Here is a 13,253-nt window from a genome sequence, read left to right as displayed (position 1 = left end):
GCCTGTGCCCAGATTCCACCTGGAGGGACGGAAGGCGATCACCCCGTTCTACAGATGAGGCACCCGAGGCCGGGCAGAGCCGCGGCCACCCTGAGGAGCTGGCACTGGGGCCGGAACGTGGCCAGCATGGCCAGGTGTGACGGCGCAGCGCCACCCTGCTGCCACGGAGCCCCCGCCAGGACGCTGGGTGTCCCTGGTCCCAGCCTGACGGAAAGGGGCTCCCGACCCAGTTACCCGGGACCTGTGGGCATTTCCGCCTTTCCCGACAGCCACGCCTGAGCAGGTGTGTGGGCAGCACTGCCATCCAGCCCAGCTGAGCTTGGGCCAGGGGCCCCAGGACAGGCCCAGCGCAGTGGGGACGGTGCCCGCCGCCCCGACCGCTCCCTCCACCTGGTGTGGCCTGTGGCTGGCAGGCTCCAGGTGCCCCACCCACGCCTGTGCCCACACTTGGGGGCCCTCCCTGCTCCACATGGGGCCGGGAAGGCGGGCGGGCCTCCAAGAGCACACCATGGACAGGTCCCCAGATGGTGGCTGCCGTCAGCCCGTCTGTGACTTATGGTGGATCTGGACAGAGTCCACGTGGGGAAGAGCCGTCAGCTACGCGGGGTGGGGGGTGGGAGAGGGACGGGCAGCCTCCTCGGCGTCCCGCCATGCCAGCCTGCGTCCCCTGGCCATGGGTCCTCGTGTGCCATCTGAGGGGCAGCCTCTGACACCCAAGCTCTACGGGATCTGAGCTGGTGCTTTTCTAAGAACTTGAAAGTCGCAGCGACTGAGAACAAGATGCAGGGGACGTGCCAGCCTCTGGTGGCGGATACTGGGCACCAGTGCCCAGCTGGGGGCTGACGCAGCCCGGGTGCCCACTCGTTCCAGCGCTGGTGGCAGAGGGCCCCTCCTGGCTCACCCAGGCCCCCTGCTCTGGGGACACACAGGCTTGACCCAAAGGGACCAGGCTGCGTCCACGGTCAGAGTTCCAGCTCCTCACCCCCTCCGGACATGTCCAGCAGGGCCTCCATAAAAGGCCAGGAGCCTTCCTCCTGTCCCAGAGAGTGGCCTCCAGAGGGGAAGTCACCCACAGACTGTGGGGACACGTCCTTTCAGGGACATTGAGGGGGCAGCAGAGTGCTCTGTGGCTCTGGGCGGGCAGAGCCTTGCCTTCTTGGCATGTGCCCACCATCCACGTCCAGGAGGAAGCAGTGCCAGCCACATCAGCCCTCGGGGACACTGGTCAAGTGTCCTCTGCTTGGCTGTGTAGCGGGAGGACACGCCACCTCCGCCCTTGGCTTGGAGTCCATCCCAGGGCTTCCTGCTCACCACCAGGCTGGCCCCACCCCTGGGGCACTTGCCAGTCCCTTGGGGCTCCTGGCAGCAGACTGTCCACTGTCCACTGTCCACTGGCTCCCACACTGTTACAAGGCTGAGCCTCAGGCAGCAGCAACCACGTGTCCCCAGATCCTCTGGGATGTGGTACCCTGCTGGCTCCCCCAGGGTGCAGGGCAGAAGCCAAGGTGCAGAGCCTGTGGCATCCCCGTGGCGCCCACGAGAGGCAGGTGGGACAGCGCAGTCCCTGTCCAGGCTGGCTGTTGGCGGGACCCTGAGCTGAGTGGCCGCGGGGTGCAAAGTTCTCCTGGTCACGAGGCTGCCTGGCTGCTTGCCACCCACAGCAGCGACCCCGGCCCTGGGTATGCCCGAGAGGCACGCAGGGAGGCCCGCCCGGCATCCTGGAAGGGCCCGGGGCCACCAGCAAGCTGGCACCTGGAACCTCTGTGCCCGCGGCTGAGGTGGGCCACTGTTCACCATGGACGGGGACGGATGCCCCGAGAGCAGGTGAGAGGCCTGCGGTGCCCAGCGCCCGCCCCGAGGACAGGCCGCGCCCTGACACTCACGTCATGACCAGCGTCTCGTCCCCCGGCTCGCTCAGCAGCCCGTCCACGAACACCGAGGTGCTGGTGAAGTTGTGTGTGCTCCAGCTGAGGCCCTCGTCCACGCTGAACCTGCCGGAGGCGCCGTGTCCAGGGACGCGGGACGCGCCTGGCCCTCCAGGCCGCACCTCCCCACCTGCAGGCCGCCGGGCACGCCGTCCGTGGCAGACACTGTGCCCTGGGTGGCAGCACCGCCGAGCCCCGGAACCCGTGCTGCCCGCCCGAGGGGCCTGGTCCTGCTGCCTCCCAGGAGACGGCCCTCTCCAGGCTGAGGGGTGCAGGCTCCCGCGGCAGCGGGCTCTGCTCCTGAAGCCCAGGCCCTCCCACGCCTCGCGCCCCGTGGCCGGGGGCACTGGGGACTGGCTTCCCTGTCTGCTCGCCTGGCCTCACTCCCTGCACCAGGGCCCTGTGGACGAAGGTCCCCTGCTCCCAGGCTGGGCCCAGGCCCCTCCCCTCCACCACGCTGTGCGGCTTCCCTGGTCTCTGGTCCCCGAGTCCGGCTCTAGGTGCCCGGGGAAAGGTCTGGGAGGAAGGGTGGCACCCGAGTCCTAGGGCCGCCGTCACCATCGGCCCACAGGGACGTTCTGGGCAGTAGCCTGTGCCACCAATCCACAGCCTGCAGGGTCCCGCGCGGCCAGCTAGTTACTTGAGGATCTTCAGGGGGATGGAGGTGTCCTTTATGGCCGCGATCACCCCGCCGTGGTCCAGGTAGAGGACGTGGTGTTCCTCCTCGAAGACCTGCGGGTGTGGCAGGCGCTGAGCACGGCTCCCACTTACCCGCCAGCATGCCGCGAGCCAACCAGGCTGCCAGGTTTGCAGCAGGGTCCCCAAGGTCCCTGGTTGAAGGTGTTGGGTGTGCAGACCTTCGAGAAGCAGGCCTCGCGGGAGGGAGGTGACCCGACTGGGCCCTGCGTGGCTCACTGGCATCCTGTTGGGCCCTGAGAGACTCTTGCCCACGCTCCAGCCACTGGCCAAGCTGGCCACACCAGGCCCCAGAGCCTCCAGGACTTCACACCCAGTGGCTCTCCACCACGTCGGGGGCCGGGATGCCCTCACAGTAACCAAAGTGGACCAGTGCGGGCCCTGGCGTGCTCAGTCTAGGGCACGGTCCTGCGGCAGGGGCCCAGCCAACGTTCCCAGGACACATGAAGTCACAAAGTCACATTCCAGCAACCATGCGGACCAGAGTCCGCACAGGGAGGGGCTCGCAGGCAAGCGCCGCACGGGCAGGGGGGCAGCAGGGCAGAGGCCTGGGTCAGTGCTGGGTCCCAGCAGAGTGGGAAGGGTGCGCCTGAGCCTGGAGCTCGCGGGCAGGTCTGGGGCCCCAGAGGCTGGCGGCTCTGGCCGGGCAGCCCACCTTGTGGAAGGCAAGATGCCTGAGGTCTGCCGGGGGGGGGGGGGGGCGCCCTTCCCTGCTGGAGGCTTCCCTGGGTGCTGGGCAGTGGGCCAGGCCTGGGAGACTCTCAGGACTGTCCAAGTAAGGGCTTCTCCTTCTGGAAGGGCGAGCCTGCTGCCTCCAGGAGTGGCCAGCAGCTCCTTCGCCAAGGAGTGAGCAGGGTGCTGGGCAGCGTGCATCCCACCCTCCCCGCCCTGCCCATTGGCCTGATCTGCAGGGTCCTGGGAGGACCAGAGGCCACCAAAGGTGGGGCTTCCGGGCCTTCCGGGGCTTCCACACCCAGCTTCCCGGGGACTGACCTGGGCCCACTGGGGGCACAGCGGGTTCTGCCCTGGGCACTGGGTCCCTGGCGTCTCCGCCCTCCCTCCAGGGCAGGTGGAAGGCCCTGGCTGTGGGGGAAGGGCTGCTCTAGCACAGCCTCCTGGTCCCTGGAGAGGCACAGCCTAGCTGTGAGAGGGGCCTCTGGAGAGGGGCCCAGGCTTCCAGACCCACCGGCAGGAGCAGAGTCTGCCAGCCCCCAGGCCCAGGCGCCCGTCCTCCAAGGACCCTGAGAGGCAGTCCAGCCTCCCCTGTCCCCAGGCCCAGACCCGCTGGGGCTCCTTGGAGGATGTGGCTCTCTGCGGCTGGTCATCCTCCAGCTCGGGTTTCGGGGAGACCGCATCAGTATGGCGCGGGGTCCTTCCCCTCAGGTCCCGCCTCCTCCCTCGGGCACGTCTCTCCCACGCCCCTGCCAGGCTGACCAGGACGGGAGGGCCGGGAGACCACTGAGCCACTCGCCACTGCCCACGTCCCCGGCCCACTCCGACCTCTGCTGGCCGCCTGCTGCTCCTCCCGCCTCAGCATGAGCCCCCGCCACACACACGCCTCTGCTCCCCCGGGCACTGCCTCTCCACCTGCTGTCCTCTGGGAGGGACCAGGCAGGCCAGCAGACACTCTCCCATTGGGCTCTGTCCCCAGGGTGGGAGCCTCAGCAAACCACTTGGGAAAGTGCCCACTAGGAACATCTGACCTAAGGGGGGCTCGAGGTGGATGGACGGGATGGAAGGTGACCTTTAAGAAGCCTAGCTGGCTCTCCTGGCTTTAGTGAAATAGAAATATTATAACACAATAAATCTCTTTTGCCCTTTTCAAAATTCCTTGTTTCTTGCATGTTGTGAAAGGAACGTCAAGCCTGAAGCCAAGGCGGCAGGTGAACTTTATCTGCCCCTGCAGGTGGCGTGACTGTCCCAGTGTCACCCGGGAGGGGCCGCCGCTGTGAACTGGCCTGGGGACGGGCTTTGTGCACACCAGCAGGGGGTGCGTGCCCAGGCCTAGTTCTCCTCCTGGCCCCCACGAAGCCCCCACCCCAGCGGGCAGGGAGTGGGCCGGGCAGGGCTCTCTCCCAGGGAGAGACGCTGGCCTGGGGACCCTGGCACTACTGTGACCAGCCAGGGTGTGCTGGACAGACCAGCTCAACTTCCTGGCCTCCTTGTTCCCTCGTGAAGGTCAGTGGCCGAGTGACCTGCATGTGGCCTCTGCACGCAGAGCCGCTGCGGGGCTGCCCTGTACACAGCCTTCTTCCTTCTCTTCCTTCAGGCCGCGCTGCTACATCAGCTCCTTGGCCGGACCAGAGCCCCTGACCCAGACTCCCCACGGCCCCCAAACCCGCTCCACCCCACGCCCTACTCCCCTGCCCGGGAGCCCACCATCCAGCCAAGCCTGCTCTGCAGAGCCTGGGATTCCCTGCAGCCCCACCTCCTGGCCCCGGGCCTCAGTGAGCCCCGCAAGGGCCTGGGAAATGTTCTGGGGCCTCCCGGCAGGGCCTCCTCCACAGAGAGGTCCCTGCTCCCCTTTCTCAGATGTCCCCAGGGACGGGTCAGACTGTGTGGCGTGCTCTTAGACCTGCAGCACTGTGGGTGTCCATGAAGAAGGGCTGGGGGCTGGCTCCTCCCCCTCGCAGAGGCCCCGGGCCCTCCAGGCAGACCGGCCACCCGGCTCTGGGAGGAGGCCCACCTCACTGCCCGCTGAGCCCTGGGAAGGAGCAGACAGAAGAAGCCCTTCTGCTGGGAGTCCTGGCGGGGGCGGGGTGGCTGTGGGCACCTGGTGCCACCTTACCTGCCGCCAGCTGCGCCCGCAGTCGGACGTGATGTACATTTCCTCCTTGTACTCCACCAGCTGCGAGCCCAGGTTACCTGCCCAGAGGGAAACCGGCAGTGCTGCTGCTGGGGTCAGCCGGCTGCCCTCGGCCAGGCTCTGAGCCAGCACGGCCCTGCCAAGGGTTGCGTGCCCTGGGCCTGCCCCTCCGGCCACCTAGCCCCGGGAAGCACATCCCCACCTCCCCTTCTGATGTCACCTCCTGGGGACCCGGGGCTCCAGCCCAGGCCCATCTGAGCACAGCAGGCTCAGCCTGCCTCAGGGCCAGGCTCCAGGCCCAGCCAGGGCCCAGCCAAAGCCCAGGCTCCAGGCCCAGCCAGGGCCCAGCCATAGCCCAGGCTCCAGGCCCAGCCAGGGCCCAGCCAAAGCCCAGGCTCCAGGCCCAGCCAGGGCCCCTCTTCCTGGCCCCAGCGTGCGTCGGCCCTCAGGGCCTCAGGGGGTTTAAGAATGAGAGTGGCATGGTGACCAGGGACAGCGGGCAGGCTGGGCGGGCAGGTGGCTCAGGGCAGCCCCCAGCGGCTGGGCTTGCTTTCGTGAGTAGGGGAGAGCAGGGGAGGGCGCGGAAGCAAGACCCTGGGTGAAAGGCAGGGCCAGCCCCTCGGATGCTCATGAAATACCTGCGGGGGGTGGGATGTCTGGGGGGATGGCGACCGGGCACCAGGTAGCTGGCAGCCACAAGGTCCACCTCCACTCTGCCTGCTCGAGCCCTGCCAGGGTGGGCAGTGCGGGTCACTGTTTCCATGGCCACTGGCACAGCTCCCACCAGGACCTCAGACGGCCCTCTGAGGAAGGACGGCTCCAGGAGAGGAGAGGAGACCGGAAGGGAGGGGCGGAGCAGTGCCTCTGCTGCCCAGGCCTGCTCCCCTCCAGGCCTGACCCCAACCCTGGCTGCGGACATGGGCGCCCGCACGCGTTGCTGGCCTAGACAGCACGTTTTCTTGGACTAAATAGAGCCAAGGGGGACCTGGAGGAGGCCTGTGAGAGGCTAGGTTCCACATGCTGGCTGGACAGGACGACATTGACCCAGAGACCCTGGAAGAGCCGGCCGCGAGCCCACCGCGTGTGCGATCCAGACAGCCGGCTCACCAGGCTGAGGCCACCCACACCTGCCCATGCTCATTCTTTATCATTTCCTCTAAAACCAGGAGCCCAGGGCCCACAGTGCGTCTCACGCCGAGCACCGGCCCGCCTGGAGCCTTGGAGGCGGGCCCTGCTCTCCAGCGCCCCTGAAGAGATCCCTGCGCTTTCCTAACTGCGCTTTCGACGCGTCCTGGAACTCCCTTCCGTGCAGAGTCAAGAACCTGCCAGGGCTGAGTGGAGGTCCCCCCGCTTCCCGTGGACCTCTGAGACCCCTCTCCAGCGCCCTGTCCCTCCCTCTGCCCCTCCACCATCCACCGTCCACACCTCACACTAGCCCCACCCACTAGCCACTCTGCCTGATTCCTCAGCCGTGGCTTGGCACCTCTTCCGACGAGCGATGGCTGTCGGGCACACCTACGCATTCTGCCAGCTCCCACGTCCTCGCAGCAGAGTTCTGCCGTCTCCTTTGGCAGAGGAGGAAACTGAGGTTCACAGAAGCACAGGGCACCCCAGCTCCCACAGCTGGGAGCGACAGAGCCTGGGGCTTGTCACTCCAGCCTTCTGGCCCTCCAGATGGCATTTAGGAGCAAAAGAAAGAAGAGCAGGGAGGGACCCGGTGGAAACATGCGGCTGTCTTAGGCAGGGCCTCCTGCCCGTGGCCTTGCCACCTGGGCCCATCCACCCGGCCACATTGGGACAGCAGGTGAGGCTGGCCCCACCCCGTCCAGCGAGGTTGCCCTGGCTCACCACTCATCCTCTACTCCTGGCCCCGGCGGACTCAGGGCTGGCAAGGACGTAATGAAAGGGTGCACATCAGCCGGCCACACCACAGGGTGGCCGGGTTCAGAAGCAGCCAGGTGAGGTTCAGATGCGCAGCCTGCCCTTACGGGGACCGGTGGGAGGGAGGCGGGAGGGAGGCGGGAGGCTGCCACTGTTGCGCTCTGCAGGCCAGGTGGACAGTCCCTGTTCCCTGCCTGACAGGTGCCGGATCCCCAGATGCCCGAGGTGCTGCCAGACCTCCTGGGCCTCAAAGGCCTTGGGGCAGTAGGAACGCTTGAATTTGTGCCCAGTTTGGTCAGGAATTTGGGGTGCCAGACAATCAGCATAAGGCATTTTAAGTTCACTCTCCCCTCAGGTCCAGCAAACCAAGTCTGGGGATGCCCAGCACAGGTGGCCAGGCTGTCGTGTGTGGACCCCATGCAGACAGACCCTGTCCACTGGCTGTCCTGGAACAGGATCCCAAACACAGGACATGCAGATGAACTTCAGAAGCCAAACGCCTCTGTGACCTCCTCTTTCCAGGTCTGTGCTCCCTGCAGGGAAGCCCACGTGCTTCAGGGTAGTGTCCAATGCCTCACCCGACAGTCCAGGTTTGTGCTGTCAGAAACCCAACAACACAGCCCGCCTGGGCTGCTCCTGAGCTCTGACTTGGATACCCACCTCCCTCCTCTGCCCAGGAGACATTCCTCCATCTCCACGCAGCTGTTCACTCACTCACTCACGCATGAACAGCCTGGAGGGCCCCTCCGCGGCCGGGCTGGGCCTCGTGCTGGGGGAGTGAAGGCTTGGCGGTGGTGTCCAGCTCAGAGTCTGGGGCCATGTCCAGACAGCCCTCAGCCCTTGGCCAGAGGGCCACCTGCCTTGTGCTGAAGCCAGTGCTGGCAACAGAGGGATGGGGCACTGGGTTAAGAAAAGAAGGATCGTAGCCAGGCCTGCGTCCTCATTGACAGGGCAGAGGACATGGACCCTCAGGCTGCAGAAGAAGTGGCATGCAGATCCTCGCTCCAGCTCCCGCCAGCCAGGGGACCTCCGGCACCGGCCCTGCTTTCCATTCCGACTTTTTGTCATAGTCAGATCGTTTTCTACCTTATGTGATCAGGACACACTTAATGATCCCCAAGGGAGGTTCCAGTGTGGAGGGACGAACACACACAGATTATGACTCCGGCTTTTGGGAAACTCTTGTTCCGTTCATGTGCCTCTCTCTCCCACTATGGTACATTTTCTTCAGGGATCAGTAAATTTCAACACAAATCATCCATCTTTCTTCTTTCCTTCATCCCTGCATCCCTTCCTCACTTCTTTTCTCTTCTTCCTTTTCATCCATCCATTATCCATTCAGTATCCTCCACCCACCCATTCACCCATGCATTCATCCACACATCCATCCATCTACCCACCCATCCATCATCCATGCATCCACCAATCCATCCACCTACCCATCCACCCTCTCATCTACCCACTCATTCATCTACCCGTCCATCATCCACCCATCCACCCACCTATCCACCCATCCATTCATCCATCATCCATCCATCCATCTATTCACCCACCCATCTACCCATCCCTCATCCACCCATCTATCCACCATCCACGCATCCATCATCCATCCACCTATCTATCCACCCATCCATCCACCACCCACCCATCCATCATCTATCCATCCACCTATCTATCCACCCACCCATCTACCCATCCCTCATCCACCCATCCACCCATCCATCCACCACCCACCCATCCATCATCCATCCATATACCCATCCACCCATCCATCATCCATCCATCCATCCATTCATCTATCTAACCAGCTACCCAACTACCCATCTCTCATCCACCCATCCACCCATCCATCCACCACCCACCCATCCATCATCCATCCATCTACCTATCTATCCAGCCACCCATCCACCCATCCATCATCCATCCATCCATTCATCTATCTATCCACCCACCTATTTACCCATCTCATCCACCCATCCACCCATCCATCCACCACCCTCCCATCCATCGTCCATCCATCCACCTATCTATCCACCCACCCATCCACCCATTCATCATCCGTCCATCCTTCCAACACATGTCATGTGCCCATGCTGTGCCATGGTTTGCCCTTCGGGTTTTCCACGAGAGTTGAGCTTCCTGGAGAGCTGTGTCACTGCCCCCGAAGGGACACATATGGCCCCAGCCCATGGACGTCTATCTTTACCCTGGAAAGGGAGCCCCTCGGGCTGTAATGGCACTCCTGGGACTCCTACAGCATCGCCCACCTGCTCCCATGATGAGTCCTGGGGCGCTGTCCTTGGTGTGCACGGTGCCTGACACGTAGGGGTTGTCTGCCCAGCGCAGGTGCAGATGCAGGTGGCAGTCGGGCTGGGGGAGAGAAGGGAGCATGTCAGCAGGGAAGGACTGTCCTCAGAAAGCTAGGCCTGTGGTGCCCTGGGGAGAGGGCGGGGCCTTCGGCTTGGAGGAGTGGAGGGGGGCGAGCAGCAGGGCTCAGCCGGCCACTAGATGGAGGGTGGAAGGACAAGGAGGGCATGGTCCAGAGGCCCTGGGGTGCTGGGAGGTGGAGCAGACCTGCACGGCGTCCAGGGCTGGGTCCATCCTCTGCTCTAGATTAGGAGCCCTGCACCGTCTGCATGCGGCACTCTGTCTGGCGGAAGCTTCCCCAAGGGAGGAAAGGTGGAGGGCCCAGCGCGGCCCCACGTGCTCATCTGGGCCAGGGGACGGGACTCCTGGAGACTGCACGGCCCCCTCCCATCCTGCCACCCCTCCACCAGAACTGTTGCTGGGGCTCTCTGCCCAATTTTACCTTACCCGGGCCTTGTGTGCCCAGCTGCCCAGAGACCAGAGGGTGGCCATGGGACGCCCGCATGCCCCTCTCCTCTTGGGGGAAAGAGGGAAGTGGGTATGTCAGGGCCACTGGGACCCCATATTTGGTCTGGAGACCCCGTATCTCCTCTCCTCTCTCCTGCAGCCTGAGACGCGGGGTCTCCAAGGCCTGGCTGGCAGAGCCCTGGATCGCAGAGTTCCAGAGACCCCCGGCTGGTAGACAGATGCAGAGGGGCTTGGAGGGTCCCGACCCCAGGTGGGCTCTTAGGTCCCCTAACTCAGGGAACTCCATGGGGCAGCGAGGCAGGGCTGGGGATCCCTGAACTCCCTTGGCATGGCCGTCTGGCTTTAGGAAAACTGCTCAGTTTTGCTGCCTTGGTTTTCCTCTGCTTCTTGGGATTATTGGGTGAACAGGGCAGCTTCTGGGGCGAGTGTCAGGCCAGGCCCTCCCAGGGGCTGCCTGGCCTTTTCAGGGGAAACAGCCTCTGGTGTAGAAGTCCCTGCCACTGGGCACCCAGGGCCCAATTCTTCCACGAGGAGCTACTATTTTCAGGGTGACTTTGGGCTCAGTCAGCTTGTGGGTAAGATGGAGTCAGGGTGCCTGCTGCCCACACCTAAGGGGCCCTCCCAACCCTGTGGCCAAGGTCGTGACCTATCCCAGAGCAGTCCCTTCACTTCAGCTTCTACGGTACCTTCTTCAGGCTGAGAACTGAGTCCCTTGAGCTAAAAACCAAAGCATTCGATAGACCGGATGGTGATCTGGAGTGGCCATTACCAGGTGTTGGCCCAGCTGACGGACAGGCTGTGCTTGTCTACACAGGTCGTAAAAATGCCCCAGCTTTACTTTGCTTTGCGTGGTTCTACTCATGGGGAATGGCCTGGACAGGGAACTGGGGCCGGGAGAAAGCAGGTTCCGGGGGTCCCCAGCGGGGTGGCTAGAGAGGCTGACGGCTGACGGCTGAGGCCATGGACGCCTCCGAGGGAAGGGCCACATGCTCCCAGGAGAGGCTGATCGCCATGGGGTGCACACCCTCAGTCGCCGGATTGTGCAAATGGTGCCAATAAAGCTGTCGTGCCACCAGGAGACGGGCAAGCTGACAAGTGGGGCCCCTGGCCTGCACAGGGCAACCCGGGGACCCTCAGCTGGAGGATGTCACGGTGTCCTCGGAGAGCCCTGTCCAGGAACACAGGGCCTGAGTGGGCTCCCATCAGCCTGGTGAGGACTCACGAGGTGCCCAGCCCCTGGCTCTCTCCTGATTTCTTACAGTCTAAAGCAGCGCACCGAGTCTCGACTTTGGGGAGACCCCATGGTCTTCTCCCCTGCCCACCCATCTGGACCAGACCCCAAGGAGGGGGCTGGCCAGGGAAGGAGTCCGTGAAATTTGCTGCAGGAGAAGCCTTCGGAGGAGGGGGATGGCAGGGAGACTTGGTGGCCTGGGGTTCCTGGAGGCAGAGGCACCTGAAGTGCCCGAGCTCGCGGCTGATCTCAGGCTGCCATCGGGGCACAGACCCCTTCCCTGGTGCAGGGCGGGCAGAGTCAGAGGCCTCGTCATGGACGCTGCTGCCTCCTTCCCAGCCCAAGGGGAGGTCCTGCTTCCGGCACTTGTTGGGTTGGAGGTGGACCCTCGATTAGCTGTGGCCATGGACGCTGAGGCGTAGGCCGCGGTCCCCTTTGCAGCCCCCTGGGGCCTGCTGATGGTCGCACAAGCCTCTCTCCAGCTGTCCCTCCTAAGGCAGCAGGGGCTCTGCTGCTATTGGCCAGAAGACAAGGCCTTGGCAAGCCTCTAAAGCAAGGCTGGGCTGGGAGGGTGAAGGGCAGGCCAGGCAGACCTGGCAGACCGGGGCTCTGATGCCCCATGAAGGACATAGCACAGTAGCTCCGACAGTGTCAGTCTCCCAGGCACGTGGCAGATGGGCAGGCCTCTGAGGAGGGCAGGAGACCAAGGGTAGGCTGGTGCCCAGAGTGGTCCTGACAGAGGTGGATGGCACTGTGGGCTTGGTGGGCTGCAGGGAGTGCCTGGCTCCCAGGGACCTCCCCCAGGTGCCCCTTCTGCACGAGCCGTGGGCACTCTCCAGAAGGTCCAGCCAACCCTCACAGATGGACAGAGGGTGAGGACCATGTTGCCAGCCACCCGGATGCCCAGGTCCTGCCTGGGCATGTCCAAGGGACGTCCCAGGCGGTCCAACGTGGGGTTCCACGGATTCAAAACCGTTTTCCCCCTGCCAAGCATCCTGCTGAAACAGATCCCGTGGCTCATCTGGTCACAGCGCCCTTGCTTCCCCAGCTCAGGACAGTCCAGTGGCCCCGGAGAAGACAAGGGACCCCAGAGGAAAAGAACACAGGAGGCCAGGAAGTCCGGCACCAGCCCCAGGCCTTGAGGAGCCTGCTGGCAGCCCGCCCTCCTCTGCGCCTTGCAACACTGCCATGAGCAGGAACCGTCTTCCAGGGAGACAAGTCCCAGCACAGTCCACACGACACCCTGCGGTGAGCGAGGGGCCAGGCCCGCCACAGCCCAGGCGGGAAAACCCAGCCTCCCAGGCGGAGCTTTAATTTGGTGTCTTTCGTGCCCCATTGGCTCCCATGTCCCTTGCTCAGGTGCCCTTGTGCCTGCCCAGGGCATGTGCTTTCTGGTTTGCTCCCATTTTTGTTACTTTAGGATCGGGACATAGATCTTGCAAAGGTTATTTCCTCACTGAGCTGCGTAATTGCAGACGAGAAGCCATTCCTAGCAAAAACCTTGCTTTGACAGATTAATTTGGCTTAACTCTGCTGGTGATGATACAGAAATTAGCCCTTTCTCAGCGATTCTGTTCTCGGCAGGGTGCAGACAAACGGCAGGAACTCACGCCCCAGGCAGACGGGCAGGTGTTGAGATCCTCAGGAATCGCGGGGCAGGGACATGAGCAGGCCCCCGGAGAGCGAGGCGCATCAGGGCTGGGTCTGGGCGCAGAGATGGGACCTCCCCTTCCCCAGCCTCTTGCCTGCTGGGCAGAATCCCAGCACGCCCGGCTGCCTTCTGCTTGGCTTGCCGATGCGTCTCAAGGCCCAGAACAGGGCCCCACACACGGCAGGCGCAGACAGGGGCCACTGTGGGGGATCCTGCCTCTGAGGGGCT

At 64.1% G+C, this 13,253-nt stretch overlaps 1 protein-coding gene across 1 annotated transcript in view; it reads right to left on the bottom strand.

Moving 5' to 3' along the window:
- The window catches only part of Sorcs2 (sortilin related VPS10 domain containing receptor 2), a 358,452-nt gene that overhangs the window by 27,884 nt on the left and 317,315 nt on the right, over positions 1–13,253 (bottom strand). The window contains exons 11-14 of the mRNA XM_047566161.1: positions 9,576–9,678; positions 5,410–5,486; positions 2,566–2,657; positions 1,884–1,991 (exon numbers count right to left, since the gene is read on the bottom strand). Of these exons, the coding sequence (XP_047422117.1) occupies positions 1,884–1,991; positions 2,566–2,657; positions 5,410–5,486; positions 9,576–9,678 (380 nt within the window). The remainder of the gene's footprint in view (positions 1–1,883; positions 1,992–2,565; positions 2,658–5,409; positions 5,487–9,575; positions 9,679–13,253) is intronic.

Source organism: Sciurus carolinensis, chromosome 10, assembly GCF_902686445.1.
Source record: "Sciurus carolinensis chromosome 10, mSciCar1.2, whole genome shotgun sequence".
Lineage (NCBI taxonomy): Eukaryota > Metazoa > Chordata > Mammalia > Rodentia > Sciuridae > Sciurus > Sciurus carolinensis.
Note: the sequence above shows the minus strand (reverse complement) of the source record. Positions and strands in the feature narration are given on the sequence as shown.